At 42.6% G+C, this 24,772-nt stretch overlaps 1 protein-coding gene across 2 annotated transcripts in view; it reads left to right on the top strand.

Annotated features, from left to right (window-relative positions):
* SLC24A4 (solute carrier family 24 member 4) overlaps nt 1–24,772 on the top strand; it is a 73,899-nt gene that overhangs the window by 36,694 nt on the left and 12,433 nt on the right. Inside the window, exons 4-10 of one of the 2 annotated variants that reach the window (XM_072116542.1) lie at nt 12,085–12,159; nt 14,735–14,819; nt 15,922–16,025; nt 16,105–16,179; nt 18,592–18,617; nt 21,294–21,347; nt 22,877–23,025. In XM_072116542.1, the coding sequence (XP_071972643.1) occupies nt 12,085–12,159; nt 14,735–14,819; nt 15,922–16,025; nt 16,105–16,179; nt 18,592–18,617; nt 21,294–21,347; nt 22,877–23,025 (568 nt within the window). The remainder of the gene's footprint in view (nt 1–12,084; nt 12,160–14,734; nt 14,820–15,921; nt 16,026–16,104; nt 16,180–18,591; nt 18,618–21,293; nt 21,348–22,876; nt 23,026–24,772) is intronic. The other variant, XM_072116543.1, reaches the window with a different exon arrangement.

Raw genomic sequence — 24,772 nt, 5'->3', positions numbered from 1 at the left:
ATTTCAAGGGGTACAATAACTGATTTCTCCCAGTTTATGCGGAAGCCAGAGTAGTCACCAAATTCCCTGATCACTCGCATCGCACCGTCCACAGAGCTATTCATATCCCCTAGATATATTAATAGGTCATCCGCATATAGGGATACCCTCTCCTCTCTCCCCCTGCCTGGGAATCCTCGGATAGCTGTGGTGGTACGCAGAAGACATGCCAACGGCTCTACTGCCAAGGCAAACAGGAGGGGAGACAGTGGGCAGCCCTGCCGTGTCCCTCTTCCCAAAAGGAAAGGTTCTGAGAGACCCCCGTTTATTCGTAATCTTGCCCTAGGATCCTTATATAGCAGCTGTACCGCTTTTATGAAGCGTGGGCCAATACCTACCTTACCCATGACGGCCCACAGGTACTCCCACTCGACGCTGTCGAAGGCCTTCGCAGCATCGAGTGAGAGCACCGCTCTGCCTCCCCCCCTAGCTAGTTGGGCTTGTATATTAACGTACAGGCGGCGTATGTTCTGTGCCGTCGATCTGCCGGGCATAAAACCTGCTTGATCCTCGTGTATCAGGTGAGTGGCCACCCCAGCTAGACGTATAGCCATGGCTTTTGCAATTATTTTAATATCTGTGGATAGTAGGGATATGGGCCGATAGGATTCCGGGGAGGTGGGATTTTTGTCAGGCTTAAGCAAAACCACTATTATGGCCTCTCGCATAGTAGTTGGCAATTGTCCCTTCTCAAGTGAGTCCTCAAAAACCGTCAGCAGCCTGGGTAGCAAAAGGTCTTTGTATTTTTTATATATCTCTATCGGGAGACCGTCCGTTCCCGGGGCCTTTTCATTCGGTAACAATGTCAAAGCTTCTTCTAGGTCCTCAAGTGTGAGAGGATTGTCTAACATATCCCTAGTTTCCTGTGTCAAGTATGGCATATCAATACTCTCTAAAAAAGTAAGGGGGTCACATTGTTCAGGGATTGGCCCAGGTGTATAGAGGGTCTTATAAAAGTCGCCCATAACCATCCTTATATCCTCATCCTTGACATATCTGTTCCCCTGCTGGTCACATATTTCTTTAATATACGGTGAGCCCCCTTGAGCCCTAACAATGGATGCTAGCAGATGCCCTGCACTCTCCCCTTGTTCAAAGTACTTCTGTTTGACAAAAAAACGCTTCTGGTCTGCTGTCAATAGTGTATGCTCTGCTAATGCGCCCTGGGCCTCTTTCCAGCTTGATTCTGTTATCGGGTTTGGAGAATTTACATAATCGCATTCCGCGGTTATGACCCTATTTTGAAGAGTCTCTAGGAATTCCTTCCCTTTTGATTTGTGTTTGCCAATTTGTTGCATATATATGCCCAGGATATGCCCCTTGAGCACCTCCCAGACCGCTGAAACAGATGCCGATCCTTCATTATGAGAAAGGAACTCCTGTATATACATGGCGTAGGCACCTCCACTATCTAATAGGTGTATCCAGAATGGATTAATTTTTCTTAACCCCCCTGGATGCCTTCTATTCTGGTCAAGGAGCAAGGTGACCCGAAGTGGAGAGTGGTCTGACGTAGATCTAGGCAAATACGTGACATCGGTGACGTATGGGAGAACTGTATGTGTACCTAGAGGGAGATCTATTCGTGATAGAGAGCCGTGAGAGCTGGAATAGCAGGAGTACTGCCTGTCTCGAGGGTGGCGCAAGCGCCATATGTCACACCATCCCACTTCCTCTATCAGTCTGGCCAGGGAAGTTGTTTGCTGTGCTGGTATTATGTTTCTAGCACTAAATTTATCCAATTCCGGTGAAAGATAATTGTTATAATCCCCTACTGCTAGAACAGGGACCTGGGGAGATGAAGAGACAAACGACAGCACCCTCTTCATGACCTCACAGTTAAATGGCGGGGGAATATATATTGCCACTATGATTAGGGGTACCCTGTAAATGGAACAATATATACATACATAACGACCCTCAGAGTCCACTTGAGTGGAGTAGCATTCATAAGGGATACTTCTAGGTATGAGTATACTCACACCTCTTGCATGTGTAGAGTAGGTAGAATGGTAAGAGGTAGCTATCCAGGCCCTGTTTAAAAGAGCCGTATTATCCGAAATTAAATGAGTTTCAAGCAAACACGCCACTACTGGAGCCTGCGCTTGAATAGTGGAGAAGACCGCGTATCGTTTGTTCGCATCTCCCATACCCCTTACATTCCATGCTAACACCCTAACTTGACCTGCCATAGACATTTAGAAGATTTATAGACATAGACCAATGTATTAATTGACAATGGACATATACATGCCCTTCACCCTGTTGAGGCGCCAGACCAATAACCCTCCCCCTCCCTATCCCTACCTCCCCTTCCCTAAAACTGAAAAGAAGAACATAAACTATACATATCAAAAAAAAGGACATGTTCCCCTATTAGGGATATTCAGGGCCAACGTATATTTCCTAGTCAGCAACTATATCGCTTAGAGCAACCGTAATAATGATACAATAATTAGTAAATATAACTCTCCCTCCTGCAGCTTATTGTAAGGATACAATTCTTGCTTTACTGTCAATCCTCGGCAGCCCGTTGGTTCCGCAGCCGTTCTTCATTTAAGTCCAACCAGTGAACTGCATCATTGGGCGACTCAAATACTTGCACTCTTCCAAAGGCCGTAATTCTCAATCGTGCAGGAAATAGCATAGCATATGGCACATTCAGGGTGCGAAGTCGTCTCTTTATATCCATAAATTGCGCCCTTCGCTTCTGCACTCCTGCAGAAAAATCAGGAAAAATAGCTATCTTCTGGCCTCCAATGGTAAGGTCATCTCAGTTTCTAGCTTGACGCAGGATGTTATCTCTGTCACGATAGTGCAGTATCCTCATTAACACCGGTCTCGGTGCGCTCCCTGGTGGTGGAGCTCTTGTAGGCACTCTGTGAGCGCGTTCTATTGCAAATAAAGGTGTAAGTGCGTTGTCACCAAACTTTTCTTTCATCCAGGATTCAAAAAAGTCCACTGCATGCATGCCCTCAGCCTTTTCTGGCACCCCTACCCAGGGGCGGACTGGGAATTTAAAATGGCCCTGGAAAAAACTGTAAAAGTGGCCCCATTTTATGGGCGGAGTCAAAACAAGTGGGTGTGGTCAGATAATGTGGGTGGGGTTATAACAGACAAATTGTTGGTAGATGGCCTTAACGCAAAACAAGAACATCTTTTACTAGTAAGTGAATCTGATGTGCAAAGAATGTGACCTGTCGATCAGTAAATGATGCAAACACACGACCCGGTAAGCCTTATATACCTTTCCCCTATGTACAGGAATATAACTACTATAATACTGCCCCCTATGTACAAGAATATAACTACTATAATACTGCCCCCTATATACAAGAATATAACTACTATAATACTGCCCCCTATGTACAAGAATATAACTACTATACTACTGCCCCCTGTGTACAAGAATATAACTACTATAATACTGCCCCCTATGTACAAGAATATAACTACTATAATACTGCCCCCTATGTACAAGAATATAACTACTATAATACTGCCCCCCCCCCCTATGTACAGGAATATAACTACTATAATACAGCTCCCTATGTACAAGAATATAACTACTATTATACTACCCCCTATGTACAAGAATATAACTACTATAATACTGCCCCCTATGTACAAGAATATAACTACTATAATACTGCCCCCCATATGTACAAGAATATAACTACTATAATACTGCCCCCTATGTACAGGAATATAACTACTATAATACTGCCCCCTATGTACAAGAATATAACTACTATAATACTGCCCCTATGTACAAGAATAGAACTACTATAATACTGCCCCCTATGTACAGGAATATAACTACTATAATACTGCCCCCTATGTACAAGAATAGAACTACTATAATATTGCCCCCTATGTACAAGAATAGAACTACTATAATATTGCCCCCTGTGTACAAGAATATAACTACTATAATACTGCCCCCTGTGTACAAGAATATAACTACTATAATACTGCCCCTATGTACAAGAATATAACTACTATAATACTGCCCCCTATGTACAAGAATATAACTACTATAATACTGCCCCTATGTGCAAGAATATAACTACTATAATACTGCCCCCTATGTACAAGAATATAACTACTATAATACTGCCCCTATGTACAAGAATATAACTACTATAATACTGCCCCCTATGTACAAGAATATAACTACTATAATACTACATATATACACAAACATGCAAAAAATCAGTATGTATCATATACAGCTACAGAAAACACATGACATCCTCACCTATTGCATCCAGTGACATCAGGTGACGTCTCCTCTGATTGTACTCGTTCCTCATCTTTTCCATTAGTTCCACCATCACCTTGTCTCTTCCTCCAGGTACACAGCTTTCCTGCAGAGTTTACCACACAGATGTCTTATGTTCTGCACTTTCCCATTGTCCCTTCTTCTGCTACCACCAATACTGTGCCCCAAATACTGTAATAGAGCCCCCTACAATATTAGCACCACACAAATAGTGTCCCATAATGTAAGGATAATGTATTTCTTCTTTCTCACCTTTAACCTCCTTAACCCCCCACTTCCACCTCACTATTGATAGAGCTCCGACTATGACCCAGGTGTAATAATAATGGCCCCGGCCTACCCCAGTCATAAAATTAATGCCCCCAGCCTGCCCCAGACACAGAATCAATGCCACAGACTGCCCCAGACATAAATTGAATGGCCCCAGCCTTCCCCAGTCATAAAATTAATGCCCCCAGCCTACCCCAGACATAGAATTTATGCCCCCAGCCCGCCCCAGACATATAATTAATGGCCCCAGCCTACCCCAGACATAGAATTAATGGCCCCAGCCTGCCCCAGACATAGAATTAATGGCCCCAGCCTGCCCCAGAAATAGAACTAATGGCCCCAGCCTGCCCCAGACATAGAATTAATGGCCCCAGCCTGCCCCAGACATAGAATTAATGGCCCCAGCCTGCCCCAGACATAGAATTAATGGCCCCAGCCTACCCCAGACATAGAATTAATGGCACCCGCCTGCCCCAGACATAGAATTAATACCCCCAGCCTACCCCAGACATAGAATAATGGCCCCAACCTGCCCCAGACATAGAATAATGCCCCCCCCCCGCCCCAGACATATAATTAATGCCCCCGCCAGCCCAAGATATACAATAATGCCCCCACCATATAATTGATGCCCCTTGCCAGCCCCAGATGTAGAATTAATGCCCCCTGCTAGTCCTAGATATACAATAATGCCCCCCTACCCGCCCCAGACATATAATTTATGCCCCTGCCCCAGACATATAATTTATGCCCCTTGCCAGCCCTAGATATACAATAATGCCCCCTGCCCCAGACATATAATTAATGCCCCCCCCACCCCAGACATATAATTTATGCCCCCTACCAGCCCCAGATAAAGAATAATGCCCTCCCCCCGCCCCAGACATATAATGTATGCCCCCTGCCAGCCCTAGATATACAATAATGCCCCCTGCCCCAGACATATAATTAATGCCCCCCCCCGCCCCAGACATATAATTTATGCCCCCTACCAGCCCCAGATATAGAATAATGCCCTCCCCCCGCCCCAGACATATAATGTATGCCCCCTGCCAGCCCTCAGGCCCCCCCCCCCTGCCCCAGACCTATAATTTATGCCCCCTGCCAGCCTTAATGCAGCCCCCTCCCGCCCCAGAAATAATTATTGTCCCCATTCTATCATTAAAAACAAAACAAAACATCATACTCACCCTTTTAAGCACAGGTTTCTTCCCTCGGTCTTCTGTGGCTTGGTGAAGAGGCGCGGGATAGTGACGTCACTGCTCCGCGCCTCCACACCAAGCCGCGGAGCTGCAGGGAGGGCCGGACAGCTGACATGGTACGTGCCAGCCTCCTCCACGCTACACAGGTCGCGCAATTACGTCAATTGCGCGACCTGTGTAGTTGCCCGTTATACACAGACGCAGAAGCAGCGGTGCTGCGCTGCGTCTGTGTACTAATCAATAGTACCTGCATCGAACGATCGTACGATGCAGGTACTGTAGATTAGATGAAAAGTTGTAGGGAGGGAGTGCGGACCGGCCCCGCACCAGCTCCGGACCGGCCCCACACCGGCCAGTCCGCCCCTGCCCCTACCAGGCGCAGGTTGTTTCTTCGCAGCCTATTTTCAATGTCCTCCGATTTGTCTAATAACATGGACACATTATTCATCACTCTTTGCAAATCCCGTTTTACTGGGGGCAGAGTATCCTCCAGTTCACTCACTCTGTCTTCCACCGCATGTATTCTTTCCTTCACCTTCCGAATATCATGGCGGATAATTGTTACATCCTCTTTCAGACCTCCAAAGTGGGTGTTCATAGTTAACAGAGCAGAGCCGCAATGTGAAATGGCGGAGAATAAATCTTTCAGAGTAGGCTCATCTGGTGTAGTAGCAAGGCCTTGCAGGGCCGCAAATTGAGTGCCATCAAGTGGGCCTACAGGTATGTAAGGCTGCGGCCTTCTGGAGTCAACTTCCCCAGGGATGTCATTGCTATTCCCCGGCGGGGTGTCACAGGATGGGGGTCTCGGAGCATCCTCCTCCGTTACTGCCTCCGACATTTGGGGTGCCATGGCTGAGGGACTCACCGTCGGATCCGTGCGGGCATATTTTTCCAGACGCGCTGCCACTTCCTGCTGCTTATTTCCCGCCGCGGCGCCATGTTTTCTAGCAGGAGCAGGTGGACCCGTGGGCTTTGTGTCTTTTTCCCGTGCTGTTTTCCGGGTACCCATTACAGCAGGTAAGTTGCGGGTAACCAAGGGCTCTGACCACCGAGAGTCAGCAACTTTTGTAAGCCTGTGAGTGTGCAAAGCGGATTAAAACAGGATCTGCTGCAGGAGCTGTGGAGAGATGCGTCCGCTCACATTGCTGGCTAAGCCACGCCCCTTATATTATCATTTTCTACTATGAACTTTTTTATTTTCCCTTTTAAATAGAGATGTGAGGGCTTCCTTGGGGCAGAATTTAATATTCCCTGGAAATTCCATGGAATCACTTTCAGTGTGTGGTTCAAATGACACATACTTTGGGACATTATTATCAAAGCATATTTATCAATTTAGTTTTAGTTAGGTATTAATACCTGAAAAATGAAAACCTGCTTGGTATAAGCTATGTCAGCTATTTTTTCTGCATGATCAGATCAGATGACATTTTCATTCATACCATTTTGAGAACTGAGCAACCTTTAATTTTTTTCTGGGTGGTGGAATATCTGTCCTGTGGATGTTATCTATAAATATGTGTGTTCTGGAAAGAGGTTTTTTTTCAGGCCCCTTTGGTTGTTTAAGCCATAGGGTGGCTGATCACTCATGTCAGGTCTTTGCTGTAGAAGTCTTTGAGCTCTCTCTGTACAACAGCGGGTTGTGCATGTATGTCTTGTGTTGTTAAAGTCACTTTAACAGGGTAAGTATAAGGGGTCACCCACATTATTTTTACCCTGTTAAATTTTGGCTTTCGGCCCAGGCAGCAGAACTCAAGACTTCCTGTGATATCCCATGTCATGCTGGCTTCTATTGGATGTAGTTGGACATGTACTAGACCCCTCCATCATAACCTCTCCCAAGTTAGTGATTGCAGGGGTGTACCAGGGAGTGTAATGATTGCACAGGAGTCCTGCTGCCTAGGGGGTCACGTGACAACCTTTATCAGGGTAAGGCCTCATTTACATGGGGCTACGGCCGGGCGAGCATACGACAACGCGCTGGAGAGGAGATTGGGTGAGCCGGCAAATTTGCGGCCGGTTATACATCTCCCCAAAGGCTGCGTGAATACAGCCTTAGTATAATATTATTATAACCTTTTTAGGTTATAATATTATATATATATTTATTATATATATTATTATACTTACCCTGTTAATGTTTGGTACAGCAGATTTGAATCCAATCCAAATGTTCATGCTGACTCTCGGATAAAATGAAGGATGCTGCAATGGTGCTTGTGTAATATCCAATAGATGTATGATTTATTGTTAAAACCAGTCCATTAGTAAAAGCAAAGAAGAAGAATGGCCCACATTTATTGAGGGCTCTGTGCCAGTATTCTGGCACATAAATACATGTGCAAACTGTGCAAACAACTTGTGTCGTGGCTGCACTGTAACTGCAGTGACAAAATACCATGCACCTAAAGAGGCGTTCGAGGGTGTTAACGTTCGCCACATTTCAAAAATTCAAAAATTATTCCCTCTGTACTGATGCAGCAGGCAGATAGATGTAATTGGAACTTTTATAATATATCTTATCAGAGCAAAACACTTGCTAAGCTTCCGCGTTCTTGGATGAGAGAACAGTGAGGCAAGAAGCACATGACCGTGTGCTGGCCAAACCAATGCAAGGAGTCCCTTCTTCCACCAGGAATAGATCTTCAAAATTGTAACTATATAAAACAATGATGCTTGGAGTCCTTTGCCCAGCACTCTGATCTCTGGTCTGTGAAATCATGCCAGGTTAAAGTCTGTGATACAAGGACTGATCAAATGTCAACATCATTGTCTAGTCCTGTGTAAATATATCCTAAGATAAGTAAAATTGTAATATTTTAAACTTATTTCAGAAATTGTATACAGGCGGTCCCCTACTTAAGAACACTCGACTTACATACGACCCCTAGTTACAAACGGACCTCTGGATATTGGTAATTTATTGTACTTTAGTCCCAGGCTACAATAATCACCTGTAACCTTTATCAAATGTGTCTGTAATGAAGCTTTAGTGTTAATATTGTTTCTTACGACAATCCAACATTTTTAAAATCCGATTGTCACAGAGACCAAAAAAGCTCTGGCTGGGATTACAATGATAAAATATACAGTTCCGACTTACATACAAACTCAACTTAAGAACAAACCTACAGACCCTATCTTGTATGTAACCCGGGGACTGCCTGTATATTCTAAAGTACAGAATTAAAATGTAAATGAGATAATTGTAAAAGAACACTGAACAAAATTAGAGAACACTTTCAGATACCTGCAAGTTATTGGTGTTAATCTGGCACCCGGGGCTAATTTCCATAATTATCTGAAAAACCCTTTTTAACCTGCAGCCTAAACTTTCCAGTTTTCACTGACTTTGCAAAAACGTTGTGCCGTTCCAAAGTGACTGAAGAGCGGCGCAAGGAGAAGAGAAGAAGCTGCAGTGTGGTGCAAGGAGGAGAGAAGAAGCTGCAGTGTGGTGCAAGGAGGACCACTCTAGGGGTCTCCAGTAATATCAGTGTTATGCCCTGAGGGTCTCCAGTATTTATCTGCACTTGGGGGTCTCCCATACTATTATTATCTTCTCTGGGGTCTGCACTTTTATTATCTTCTCTGAATGCGGTATTTGGTTTCTAGGGTGCTATTTATTGCTGTACTATTGCATTTATAATTTCTGTGGTGGCTGCTTACTGCTTACTGATGTGGCCCCTTAAAGTGGAGCAGTTTCATACTATGGCCCTTGGACCAATACATTTTGCTCATGTCTGGCCTAAATCCTTAGATCTGGAAAAGAACAAACATTTAAAGAAAATTTAAACATTTTATAATTTTATAATTTATTATATGACCCCGACTCTACCAGAATTTTCTCTGACCCTACAACTCCACACCCCCGCAGAGTGAATGCAAGTGTGTATCAGAACCTACTTCAGTAACACGTGGTTCCTTCCTTGCATTAATCATTCAATCCGCCAGCTATTGTCCTGCAGGACAAAGCCCCCGTCACACAGCAAAACGGGTAAAGCTCTTCCTTGAAACAGAAAATAAAAAAATTAAATGGCCAGCCCTGATCCCAATATAAAACCTCTGGAAAATCCTTGCTGATAAAGTTATGGCCAAGAAATCCACAACAGTCACAGAACTGTGCAGAGACTGGAAGAAGAGTGGACATAATCCCACCAGAGCCGTGAGAGACTAGTGATGTCCTGTGGCTGCAGATGTGCTGAAGTCATTCACAGCAAAGGCCTGAGCACTTCTACTGGTGACTGGTGTAACCTTCAGAATATTTAGTTATAATCTTTCTATTCTCTAATTATGATCATCAATTTTTGGCAAAAAAAGGATTTATGTTGATATACATTTGCTGTGGCTGTGTTTCTCCTACAGTATTCTACTCCACAAACATAATATCTATAGACGTGTAAAGTAGTCTGTCTTCACTGAAAACTATACTATACTATTGTGAGAATAGGGTAGTGTTATTACTACAGGGGGAATGCTACAGAGACATTATTACTAGTAAGGGAATACTATGGAAGTGGTATTACTATTGGGGGGATATTAGAGATACATTATTACTACAGGGAGAATATTAGAGAAACATAACTATTGGGGGTATGCTAGGGAAGCATTATTACTATTGGGGGAATACAGGGAAATATTATTACTTTTGGGGGAATACAGGGAAGCATTATTGTTTTTGGATAATACCAGAGAATATTTATTACTGTTACTATTCACAGGGGTGCATTATTACTATGTGCTGAAGCATTTGCAGTGCATAATTCTATGTACCTAATTCTATTACATCTGACTTGGTGAACTAAGCCTCTGTATTGTGTATCTCAGTTTATCATCTGTGATACTTTCTGCAGAGCCACTGGGGCAGATTGATCAGGACCTCTGTGCCACGTCAGTGGCGTAGAGGCCCTGAAATGATTATTGCTAGCACTTGCGATTATTTGCCCCAATCCGCCACCGTCAGTTGGGTGTGACGGGGGGCACGGCTGGCTGGTGGAGAATAAATGCTGCCCGATATATCAAGTGTCTGAATGCAGCGGTATGTCTATAATACACCCCCATATTTCTAAGCCTATCACATAGCATACTGCCTACTATGTGTATGTATCCAAGCCAATCGTGTGACATACTGCCTGCTATGTGTATGTATCCAAGCCAATCGTGTGACATCCTGCCTGCTATGTGTATGTATCTAAGCCAATCGTGTGACATACTTCCTGCTAGCCTGCTATGTGTATGTATCTAAGCCAATCATGTGACATACTGCCTGCTATGTGTATGCATCTAAGCTTATCGCGTGACATATTGCCTGCAATATCAATGTATCTAAGCCTATCATGTCATTGTATGATGCATTTCTAAGCCAATGGTGTATAATACTTTCAGCTTAATTACTGTTGTAGATTTATCAAAGTGTCAGTGAATAGACCGGTGCAAAGTTAGACTACACAGTCTTATTCTGAGCCAGATAAATCATGTTTGGTGATTAATCCGGAGTACTTTAAAGGGGTTTGCCTGTCTTTTACAGTCTTCTTTAGATCAGCTATTAGTTGGTCTACTTTATGACTGTATTTTCTAGCGCTGGGGTTAATTGCAACAAAACCACACCCTCTGTACACAGTCACGCTCCTTTTTGGAAAATTGCCTAAAAATCCCTTAAAAATGGGGTGCAAGTGCAAATTAGTCCAGAATGATGCTGATAAATCAAACCCACAATATCTAATCCTATAATGTATAATAGTGACTGCTAAACTATTGCCATGTGTGATACTGTCTGCGAGTTGCTTATCTAATTAGAAGTTTGCCCCTCTTGCCGCCTCTTGTTTGTCCCATGATGTGAGTATTGAGCGTGGAACTGGAGTCAGCGGTCTGAGATCTCTGTAGCTCCTGATAGAGATAATTATTACAGCCTTGTAACATAATCAGTGCTATTATCTCGCCTCCAGAATCCCACCGTCCTCGCATTACTGATCCGCTCAGGAGATCGATAGTAAATTTAACCAGATCAGATGTCGTCTTTTCTGCAGGAAAAGTCATATGTCTCTGACATCAAAATGCATTTGCACTGATTTTTTCAACAATTTACGTCCGCTTCATATGAATGAGACAAGTGTGGCGGCACTTATTATTAACTTATGTTATGGGAAACCTATAGAAATGTACAATGTGTCTCTGCTGTCAGGGGGAATAAATTGTAGCACACTGAACCCCTGAATTATTCATACCCCACAATGTGAAGTATCTGATGTGTTAGATGGAGGCAGTGAAACGCCTTATTCTCTTTGATCACAGGCTCTGTATATGTTTTATGCCCTGGCGATCGTGTGCGATGATTTCTTTGTTCCATCCTTGGAGAAGATCTGTGAGGTGAGTTGATTGATTTCAGATAATATCTCTTCACACATTCCTCCACATCTTTTCTGAATCTACCCACTATTCCATGTATTTCTATTGAGAGAACATGACCTACAAGTGTTCATCCTGAACCTCCTGGTTCATTAATGATAGAGCTACTGTAAAGAGACACAAGCAATTCACTAAACAGAAGACAGAAAACTAGGGTTATATTTAATAGGTCTGGCTTCTGTATTATTCAGGTTTAATAGAAAGCTGGGTATTACTATATGGACCCTGCCTGTATGGCATATATCACCTTGCAGGATATCAAGGTTATTCATTTATTCTAATTATAGATTGTAATTTGTTGTAAAGTGCCACTCAACCGATTTAACTAATCTCATATGCCACACCCCTTTATGGACCCTCTAATCTGTGCATATTTTTTAGTAATTTTTTTGGTGATTATATTTTCACAAAAATGCTCTTATTAGAGCTCTGGCATGCTGAAAGCCCCCACACTCATGGACAGAAAATGGAAGATATAAACAATTAGAAAATAGACACAGATTAGAAAAAAGGGATATTTTTTTGTCAGTAATTTAAAAAAAATTGTGACAGATTTCCTTTAAAGGAAATCTTTCACCAGAATCAAGGATAGTAAACCAAGCACACTTACCTACATGCTTGTTTGTGCCCCCTCTGGTAGGATCCATTCTTCTTTTCAATTCTTATGTGCTTGTTTTTTGTTTTTTTTTTAAAAGAAGCTCTAGAAATTATACAAATGAGCCTGAGGCTAATGGGTCAATTAAAGGGATTGGCCACTTTACCTCAGTTTTTTTTTTTTGCAAAATGTCTAATAATTCTAGGGGGGCAGGATATTAGGTAATTTACCCATATTCTTCTTCAAAAAGTTCTCCATCGCTTTATTACTATGTAAATTGAGCCTCCTTTCCTTTTCCTCATCAGCCAGACATTCCACACCACAAATTGGCCACTCATGAAGGGTCATGGAATCTGTATTCATCCACGAGCAATCACCCTGCAAGGACTTAGGATGGTATTCATGAATATAAGATAAAGGTCCTGGCAGGGCGATTGTTCATGGACAGATCACATGACCTTCCATCAGCTGCCATTTTATGGTCAGGAATGTCTGGCTGATGAGGAAAAGAGGCTCAATTTACATCAAGAAAGCAGTGCAGAAATATTAATAGATGTATATTGGTGAATTACCTAATACCCCCCTACAATTACGCACAGAATTACAAATAACATAAGGTAAAACCCCTTTAAAATTTATGGAGCCCGGAGCCTCTCAAAGTCGTTTGCATAATTTCTAAAGCCTTTTTTTTGTATAAACATGGGCAAAAGAAGCTAAAAGATGAGCGGATCCTGCCAGAGGGGGAACACACCAGCATGTAAGTGGCCTTGGTTTACAATCCTTGATCTTGGTGATAGATTTCCTAACTAAACTCCTGACTGGGAATTTTAATGCCTGCTTAGAATGAGCTACTTTAAATTTCAATAGAAATTTAATAATAATAAACAATTTTTATGTGAAATATCAATAATTAAAAACAAAGCCAAAGCATTTACAACTTTAAAAGGGGATTTCCCCAAGCTATAGGTGTTGTGTCTGATTATTGTTGTGCACCACTGGACCCACAGAGGGTGGTTTATAGTATAAAAATAGATTTCCAGATAATAGGAAAAAAATTACCCTGCCATCTCGCTGCTTTCCATGAGACAAGATTTGTGTTTGAAGTTGGGCAGATTTAGTCGCTGCTCAGAATCTCAGCGGGAAGTAGCTACGGTATGTTGTCACATGGTAATGAGAGGTGACAGAGAAAAGTAGGAACAAAGATGTACAGGCACAATGGTGAACGCTGATGTACGAAAACAAGGGGTGCAAGGACAGGACTGAGACGCCAGAGGCATGAAGATGTACAAATTAAAACTAAATGAAAGTTAACCCCTTTGAGGCTAAATATCCCCATAGATTGTTAATAAAGGTATGTCACAGTATCTACACAATCCGGGAATTCCGCAATGATTCCAACTACGTCAGATTCTGAACCTACAGAGCAAATCTTTTTGCCGTGCATGTGGATGGGATTTATATAATTCCAATCTATTATGCTGCTATTGTAAAGCTGTGGATGAATACTGGTGATTCTTCTAGAGTAAACCTGCAACAACTATGTAGTGTATGAAAAGGCTGCAGTAATGGTTTTTTTTAAAGTTATTAACAAAAATTAAATATTCTGCGAGAATATACAAAGGTTCCCATTCATTCTTGGCACCAGGGCTGTCAGAGTATGAGATAGCATCTGTAATCACCAGACCTGTTGTGCATTTGGAGTTTGTTCAGAATCTTAAGAGTTGATCTTGAATCTATGCAGGAATATTATATTTGCTGCATAATATACCACATTGCTGCCAGCTGCCTCCTCGGCTCACGTCAATCACTACCCATCTCCTAGAATCTTCTGCCCACAGTTACTGGCAGCATCTGCTTGGCAACTGGCACCTGGCACTGCCTGAATATCAAGCAATTGATCTGCTGTGAATCGTCTCTGATTAATGAGAACTTTTCTTACAGAGGCTGCACCTGAGTGAAGATGTGGCCGGGGCAACCTTCATGGCGGCAGGCAGCTCCACTCCTGAGCTATTTGCCTCTGTCATTGGTAAGTTTACAATACAGTCAATAGGTTGCAATGAGCCATGAGGTGCCGTGCGCCTCATTGGTTGTTTATTAGATTTTACCAATAGTTTTACTTTCAAATGAGAACATCGTTAAATCAAAGACCCTATAGCAGTGGTGGCGAACCTATGGCACGGGTGCCAGAGGTGGCAATTAGAGCCCTTTTTGTGGGCACACAGGCATTCATGCCAACAGAGAGTTAGTGGTCCAAGACAGCTCAGGACGTGCCATGCTCAGCGGCATTTCAAAGCAATATCCTTGGCTGCCACAACTACAGGAGGAGCGAGAAGGTTTGGATACATATGGGTTATCATTCGAGCTTCTGCTCTGGTTCCCCTGATTCTATCTCTTCAGGGGACCCTGGAGGGAAGCTACAATCCAAATGTCTCCATCATCGTATTTTTGAACTCAGGATGCGAATACGATTGAAACCTGGGATCAATAAGTTACTACTAAAATTGTCATGCTGGCACTTTGTGACATGTAAATGGCTCTTGGTTGTAGTTTGGGCACTCCAAAAGGTTTGGCATCCCTATAGTTTCTATACCTCCATGCAATCCATTCCTATTTAATGATTATTCTTCAATTTAGGATTCCTTTAATCCATCACTTATAATAAATCTTGATAATCCAGCACAGGATGCCTTCTGTTCAGTCTCAGCCTTAGGAGACCCTTCCAAAATATCACCACCTGCTCTAGCATAACTTTTCTGTGCCGCCAGAGTCACTGTAGATGCCAGAAAATCACAGGCAAGAAAGCGAGAAAACTGAGATTGAAAATTATCTCTGAGCCAACACTTACACATTGATATAATCCACAGTGAGATCCATGTCACAGGTGATAAAAAAGTTCTATGGGAGGGAGTAGATCGCCACCTTCTGGTTAGGACTGGAACATCAAGATGAGGGCTTTGAATTTATGAGAGTAAAGCTGGAAATAGCCTCACATCACTACAAAACATTTAATACCTGACAGGAACATTGAAAAAGAAATCTTATATAGAAAGCATCTAGACTGCTGCTTTCTCCTGGCATTTATGTAATGGGACAATAAAATGGTTATAACCCTCTCTCTCATCTTTTAGGAGTCTTTATCACCCACGGTGATGTCGGTGTTGGGACCATTGTTGGTTCAGCTGTGTTTAATATTTTATGTATAATTGGTGTTTGTGGAGTTTTTGCTGGGCAGGTAAGAAATAGTTTCTAATTGTATATCTATGATCTATCTTTTATTTGTTTCCATCATTAACCCTTTTCTGTTCCTACAGGTGGTACGCCTAACATGGTGGTCTTTGTTCCGGGACTCCATGTACTACATTTTAGCAATAATAGCATTAATAATCGTAAGTAACATCACTTCTGATTGTACATATTCATGGCGATATCTCCAGAGCTGCAGAATGTGTTATTATCTAGGACAGATTTTCATGAATAATTAATTGCTAAACATCTAGGATTATGTATTCATCAAGCATTCGATGCACACAACCAAAACAGAAAAACCCTGACTAAATTCAATAATTACCCCAATATAATGATTGTGGGTTCTTCCCCAAACCTCTGAGGCTGCATTTACATTACTTTTTGAAACACAATACGACAGGAAATTTGCCTAATTCCATTGCTGTTAACATTTGTATTTACAAAACACAATGTTAACACAATATGTTAATGTAATGTACCAATATGACAATGCACTGTGCCGCGATTCAATAACATTGTGCGCCCGATATTCTGCATGTGTCGCTTCCCCGGTTAGGATCCTTCGGAGTTCATCATCTTCTTCCTAGTGCATGGGTTGCAACCCAATTTTTATCTTAATTCCGTACTCAGTCCGAATCAGTCGGATCGTCCAACGGGCCGCCCCCGATTTCTGTTGCATGATAGCCTGCGCCGCTGCAGGCGCCAAAATGCTATGCCAAATCCCTGTCCCAGCGGCGCAAATCCTGAATACCATGAACAGTCAGACGGAAATGCGATATGCGGACCCTGAGAGTGATGTCAGACGTGCCGTTTTGTCTGCGTTTGTAAACGCAGATAAAGCCGCACCCACCATGGCAGGCCGCGACCCAATCACATCGGCGGTTTAAATTAACGCAAAACACCGGCGGCTCGTTCCCGATCGCAGGTTTTTCCATAGAAACGCCGATGCGATCGGGCCGCGGCACACCCGATTGGGGCGGCATTGTTTGCGTTTGCAAACGCAAACAAAACGGCACGTGTGCCACCAGCCTTAGTAAATAACCCCATTGCGTTTCAAAACGCCACATTTGAACACAGCCCCTAGGGCAGTGATGGGCAACCTTTTGAGCTTGGTGTGTCAAAGTTTGCTAAAAAAAACTAGCATAACTCGGGTCGTGTGTCACCTTTAGAAAAAAACAACAACAAATTTTGTGATATTTTGAGTTTAAATAACAAATATGTATAATTATTTATGCCATCACATGACCCCAATAACGAAAAAGCAAAATTTTTATAGTCTACAAAAGGGGCCAATGAGGAAACTAAAATCCTGGCAGCTGCAGGGCGCTCCTTCCCTTCTGCGTCTCGCTGTGCCCCCATAAAACAAGTAATGGCCACATGCGGGGGGCCCCTGTACTCGGGAGAAATTGCATAACAAATTGTAAGATGGATTTTCTCTTTTTATCTTTTGGAAATGTGTAAATTTTAGGCTAAATGAACGTATAACTGACACAATTTGACCCCCTTCCCTAAAGCAGTGCACATTAACCCCCCCTGTCTAAAGCCCTTAGACAGAGACAGGACTGGCAGTGCTCAATTCCTCAATTAAGATCCCCCCAAAAAATAACAAAAAAGCAGTGTACCTTTTAACTAGTTTTAAGGACATTTGTTTCCTGAGAAGTGCCCCCCATAGCTGTGTACATCACAGCGCAGCCGGCAGAGCTCAACTCACTTACCTAACTGGCAGAGGCTCCAATGACGCCTCCGTTACTCCTCTTCAGGCCGCTTCAGCTCCTGTGTAGCTGATGTTCCTGCGTCTGTACGAGCCAGGGCTGCTCTGTCTCCACGCTCCACTCTGACGTCTTGCGCGGCCTCCGCAGAGCAGAATGGCAAGACAGGAGCAGCAGCTGCGATCTCTCTGACTGAGATGCAGCCGCTCGCTGCAGAGCACATCACTGGCTGGACCCGCCAGACAACGCGACCGGAGACAGACAGCCCCGATCAGTCTGCCACTGCACTACAGCACGGCAAGCGCCGTGTCACTGAAAATGGCTACACGTGTCAGTGCTGACACGCGTATCATAGGTTAGCCATCACTGCCCTATTGGGATATTTATCATGTGCCTGCGTATGATAACCTTGCCACTGCATTTTCGCAGCGTTTCAGCCTCTTGATCTATCGGCCATAGAAATAAACGCAGCCAACGACATCACATGTGAAAAGTCGCTGTCTGCAACAAATGCGCAGGTGCGGGGACAGTAATGCACCACGCTGGTCCCACTGGCTTGAAGGTGGCGGAGAGGGCTAAATAATAACAAGTACTATTAATAAGCTAACATTTGCAATTATTTCAGGGCTTCTATGCAACTGACGTGGTGCAGAGGCCCTGATAAATATGCCTCATAGTGTGTATTTTAGAAAGTGATACATTAAATAACGTAATTAAATTTAAGTAACTATTTTAGCAAATCCTTAATTGGTGCTTAAGTTGATAGAAGACATACACAGAGTTTAATTACCAGATCCCTGTATAAACACAGTATGACGGTAATTTTTGTTTTATCTCTTACAGTTTATTTACGATGAAGTTATTGTTTGGTGAGTACACCACTCATTCATGTGAAGCAGCTTATCTCTTCACTTACTTGAGCTCCAACCAGCAGATTAAAGGGAATCTGTCAGATGTTTCATCCATACAAAGCTGCAGACAGTTTTAGGTTAGCAGCCCTGAAGATCTGTGTAGCCATACTACACAGATCACTTTAGGTTTGTAGTTTAGAGCAGTGATTTCCAACCTTTTTTGAGCCGCGGCACACTTTTTATACTTAGAAAATCCTGGGGCACACCACCAACCAAAATAGCACAAAATTACACTAAAACAGTCATAAAAGGCCTCCCTTTACTAATAAAAAACCCGTAGCGGCCTCCCTTTACTAATAAAAACCTCTAGCTGCCTCCCTTTACTAATTAAAAGACCCGAGCGGCCTCCCTTTACTAATTAAGAGCCCCTAGCGGCCTCCCTTTACTAATTAAGAGCCCCTAGCAGCCTCCCTTTACTAATAAAAAGTCCCTAGCTGCCTCACTTTACTAATAAAATGCCCCTAGCGGCCTCCCTTTACTAATAAAAAGTCCCTAGCGACCTCTCTTTACTAATAAAAAGTCCCTAGCTGCCTCACTTTACTAATAAAATGCCCCTAGCAGCCTCCCTTTACTAATAAAAAGTCCCTAGCGACCTCCCTTTACTAATAAAAAGTCCCTAGCTGCCTCACTTTACTAATAAAATGCCCCTAGAGGCCTCCCTTTACTAATAAAAAGCCCTTAGCGGCCTCCCTTTACTAATAAAAAGCCCCTAGCGGCCTCCCTTTACTAATAAAAAGCCCCTAGCGGCCTCCCTTTACTACTAAAAAGCCCCTAGCGGCCTCCCTTTACTAATAAAAAGCCCCTAGCGGCCTCCCTTTACTAATAAAAAGGCCCTAGAGGCCTCCCTTTACTAATAAAAAGGCCCTAGCGGCCTCCCTTTACTAATTAAGAGCCCCTAGTGGCCTCCCTTTACTAATTAAGAGCCCCTAGTGGCCTCCCTTTACTAATTAAGAGCCCCTAGCGGCCTCCCTTTACTAATAAAAAGGCCCTAGAGGCCTCCCTTTACTAATAAAAAGGCCCTATCTGCCTCCCTTTACTAATAAAAAGGCCCTAGCGGCCTCCCTTTACTAATAAAAAGGCCCTAGCTGCCTCCCTTTACTAATAAAAAGGCCCTAGCGGCCTCCCTTTACTAATAAAAAGGCCCTAGAGCTCCCCCCCTTTACTAATTAAAAGGCCCTAGAGGCCTCCCTTACTAATTAAAAGGCACCAGAGGCCTCCTTTACTAATTAAAAGGCTCCAGAGGCCTCCCTTAACAAATAAAAAGCCCCAGCCTACCTTTACTAATAAAAAAAAAGACCCTAGCTGCCTTCCCTATACAAATAATAAATACTTATATACTATATACTTACCCTTGATGTCTTCTTCCACGTACCTTCACTCCTAATGGCGATCCGCCCACCTTCTGTAGCTCCTGCACCGCGCGCCTCTGGTCACGTGACTTAAGCGACCTGACGTCAGGTCGCGTCAGTCACGTGACATGGGCCGCGCGGTGAAGGAACTACAGAAGATGGGCGGATCGCCGACGCGGGGCTTGGAGGTAAGTATGGGGGCAGAAATACACAGGGGCAGCTCTACACAGGGGCAGCGTAGTTCGGGGAACTTTCCCCGCGGCACACTCAACCTTGTGTTGAAAATCACACAGGTTGAAAATCACTGGTTTAGAGAACCCTAGAGGAAGGCCTGTGCTATGTTCAGTGAAGATATCTCACACACCAGTGCACCAGGGTGCTCCAAATCCAGCTACAATCCTGGAATATAATTGCATTTTCCACAGATCTGCTGCTACTACTGTAAAAACACACACAAAAGGTATAACTATACTGACAAATTGCAGCTCTGGAGCACACTGATTTGAGCTCTGGAGTATAATATGGGATATAACTAAGACAGAATAAAAGATAAGTAATGTAATCTAAGCAATCCAACAAAATTGTGAATGACAGGATGCCTATCCTGTACAGCTTTGCTAATTATGTAAGTAAAGTACAATCAAAATAAATAAATTGTAACTGTAAAAAAAAAATTTTGTTAAAATGACTCAATGGGGTTTCTCAACCAACCACATACTTTTCCCACTGATAACCTGTCCTTAGGCTTCTTCTTTGGCTCCGTCCCCTGAATAGGTTCTGATGCCAGAAAGTTTGAACGGTTTGGGGTCCAAGTGTTGGAATAAGCCATAAAAATGCCTAGGGGGCTAGAAAATTCAAAAAATGGAAAAAAAAAACCCACTGACAGCTGTTATTTTTATATGGTTTGTAAAATGAAAGTAAAATAAAGTCCACTGTGCAACTAAAGATTCCCTCCTAGTTGCCAAATATAAGATTGAAATGAAATCTCTGCTGCTACATTGTACATCTCAGTTCTCAGTCTAAAAAAGGGGTAGTCATAAAGTACATTAAATAAAAGGATCTAACATAAAAAATCTGAAGTGAAACATGCTGTAGAATAGTTGTCGCCAACATGTAGTTCAGCTTGATGTCAGGGCATGCCATGCGTTGTAGAGCCGCAGGTTGGAGTTTATGGCTACAGAATAATAATCCCATATTATATGAAACACCACAAGTCCCAGCAGTAATATTTAGTGTTTCAGATAGTGTGTTCTCATTGTAATAAAATGCCATTTGTGATTTGCAGGTGGGAGAGTCTGATATTAATCATCATGTATCTGATTTACATACTCATTATGAAGTAAGTGCATCACATAGTAATTATTTTACATCAGTGTCCCCCATGGAAATTGGGAGTTATAGTTTTCCAAGAACTGGAACATTACAGCATGGAGTTCATATTTTATTCAACATTGGTTTTTCAGGCGTATAGTCTTGAGGGGCAAAGCCAAGCAATCTTAGAGCCCAGTTAATTTTCTGAAACCTCCCAATTCCCTGTGGTCGCCACTTTCTATCTTTAATCTCCAGTGCTAGGGGAGAGGAGAGGGGTTATGCTTTGTAAAGTGCTACATGAATAAAGATTATTATTATATATATTATTATATGAATTACGGTATAATATTTACTGCCTCTCATGCTGTTGACCAGAAATTTCTACAGTCTCGGACAACACTTTTTTTGCACACTGTATTGTGGTTTTGTAGTGCAGCTTAACTTTCCTGAAGTTCTCATTTATTGTACAGTAGATGGACTGTTATATTGTGTATTCTGGTTACACATGCCATAGCTATGTCCATAGCATCCTAAAGCACCAGTAACCAGTGTAACAGCCACTCACGTATATGTGCAGACAGATGTAAGTTTCTCCACAAAAAATGGCAGTGTGTCAGTCATGGTGTCAGGTGGACGGAGGCCAGAATGGCCCCCTGGACTTCTCCTCTCGTACTATTATAGATACACAGAGGGGCCAGATTATTATATTTGGCATGAAAATATATTGCACCAAGTCCCACATCTGAATGAGGAGCTATGGAGTTTTTCCTTTGGTACTGGCTCAATGATCAGGTCTGGCCCCACATTTGAGAACATGGGGTACATTTCTGTGGTCTGCAGTGGGAAGGAAGGAGTTAACAGTGACTGATTAAGTGGGGATGCTGAAAGTGTGAGCTCTGCGCATCAGTCTCCTGAGGGGATAATCACTTATAATCTTTGCCGGCCAATCAGATGCTTGTGTTTGGGATCACATGGTTATTACCAAAGATTAGACACTTTGTATTCATTGAGTAACAGATTAAGATTGCTGCTGTAATGTAGTCTAGTGTTACAACCTGCAGAATTGTTCGTTGTGAATCGATTTATTTGTTGGTCTGCCCATTTACCTCTGACTTCTAGCTTACATTTATCTCACATCTATGTATGCATCTATTTATCTTTTCCTATTTATCTTTTTATGGTTTCTTTTATTTTTTGCCACAAAAATATACATAATTCCCAAAATTCCCACTGCATTCCCTGCCTTTTCAGTGTCTTCAGATACCATATTATTCCCATTTCCCATTGACCTTTACGACGTGCATTGTACAGGCATAAGTGTGTAGGCAAAACTAATCAGTCTCCCCTGTATTATACTTGGTAGGGAGGTGAATGTTCCCAAGCTTGTAGCGATCAGCAGAATTGTGGATTACAGCACTGGCGTATAATACAGGCTCTAACTTGTAAATGCTGTATAAGTACTTTGTATTTATATATATAATGTAACATTCTGAGATGAGGTGAATACGTTGTTTTAATTTCTTTTTGTGGGGGATTCTTCTTGCTTTTCTTTTACAGATACAATATGAAAATGCAGCACTTATTCACCATCAAACGCAAGAATTTAGGGAATGGCTGCACAATTGGGAGTGAGCTTCAAGATGGTAATGTGTATTGTGATTCACTGTGTGATGATCCCACAGTCCCTCTGTTGTGGAAAAGTAAGGGTAAGCAGACTGGAGAAAACCACCAATTTTTGAGAGATTTGGGGGTAAATATGCTCCTCTTCAAGACCCCTTTAGTCACAGTTACCTTCTCAGTCCACTTGGTGCTTCCCCCATTGACCACAATACATATGATATCCCCCAAGAGCAGTAAATGTGCTGAAATTTCACCAAACATTTGGGCAGTTTCCCTATTTTAAAGGGAACCTGTCACCGGGAGACCCATTTTTAGCACTCCCCCAGTTCCCACAGAGCATAGTACATACACTGCCAAAGTGTTTTTGTATTAAAAATAGGTTTTACAGAAAAAAAGATATGTTATATTATATCTTTCATAAGCATGTGCTGTGTGACTAGGCAGTTGCCAAATGGGAGGGGCTGGAAAGGAGCAGTTCCCCCCCAACCTTGGGGAACAGCTACTCCATGTGACCTTTTCAAATATATGAAAACACAGATCACTGGGCTTTGCGACGCCCCCTGCTCCTCTACAGCCAATCCCGAGTGTTGGGAGGTATTCATATATTTGAAAAGGTCACAAGTTTCCCAAGGGTGGGGGGGGGGGGGGACTGCTCCTTTCCAGCCCCTCCCAACTGGCAACTGCCTAGTCACACAGCAGATGCTAATGAAAGGTACAATATAATCTTTTTTTCTGTAAAACCTATTTTTTATACAAAAACACTTTGGCAGTGTATGTACTATGCTCTATGGGGACTGGGGGAGTGCTAAAAATGGGTCTCCTGGTGACAGGTTCCCTTTAAGTTTCCAGGATATACATTTCCTTTTGTATAGCCCCAGGCACCTGTAAAGGATTATATGGACATTTAAGGGTTTTTCTGGACTAAAAATATTGATCCATAGAATTGGTCCGTGATACCAAATTGGAAGGGTGTCCAAATCCTGGTACCCTCATTATTGGGTTTATGATCAGTTCTCATTCATTTGAATTAAAGAGAACTGTCGCTTCCTGCTGCATTCTGATGTTGACTATCTATCCTTAGATACTACAGCAGTATGTTATAAGGTCCTAAGCTTCCCCTAGTGCCAGAATTTTGAGGTAAAGAAAAAGGATTGCATGGCCATTTTGTCAGGGATATTCTGAGTTCTTGCTTAAAGGGTTTGGATATATGTAACCATATGTCACAGAATGTGGAATAGGTTAGTTTTTATTAGCATAAAAACCCTATTAGTCTAACAAGTCCACTTACATTCAGCAATTTATATCTGATACCCAGAACAAGCCATATAAATAGAAATAGGGAACTGAAATTCATAAATTAATCATAAGTAAAGATGACTCAAGTTAGTGACGTTGATTATTGTGAGTAAACAAGACAAAGTTAGAAATCTAAAAAACTTCCACTACTGGAAACAGTACAACACTATGCAGTGCTTGTAATGTAAACTAGGGGGAGCTGTTTAGTCAATTCTTCTGTAAATGGACATTTTATCTAAAGTCTTTTATCTGCCAGGGGTGAGCTGTTAAAGGGGTTTTCCATTTTCAGCAAATACATATTATTGTTTGTATAATGAAAAGTTATACAATTTTAATTCCAATGCACACTATGGGGCACATTTACTATAATGTACTGTGCCGCGATTAACTAAGCTTGTGTGCCCTATAACAGGAATGTGTCGCTTCCCCGCTCAGGTCCGACAGAGTTCACCATCTTTCTAGTGGTGGTACGTATTAGGGCTAGGGCATGCAACACAATTTGAACGTTAAATCCCGCGCTCAGTCCAAATCAGTTGA

Source organism: Engystomops pustulosus, chromosome 7 (genome assembly GCF_040894005.1).
Source record: "Engystomops pustulosus chromosome 7, aEngPut4.maternal, whole genome shotgun sequence".
Classification (NCBI taxonomy): Eukaryota; Metazoa; Chordata; class Amphibia; order Anura; family Leptodactylidae; genus Engystomops; species Engystomops pustulosus.
The sequence above is the reverse complement of the archived record's forward strand: the minus strand, read 5'-3'. Positions and strand labels throughout refer to the sequence as shown.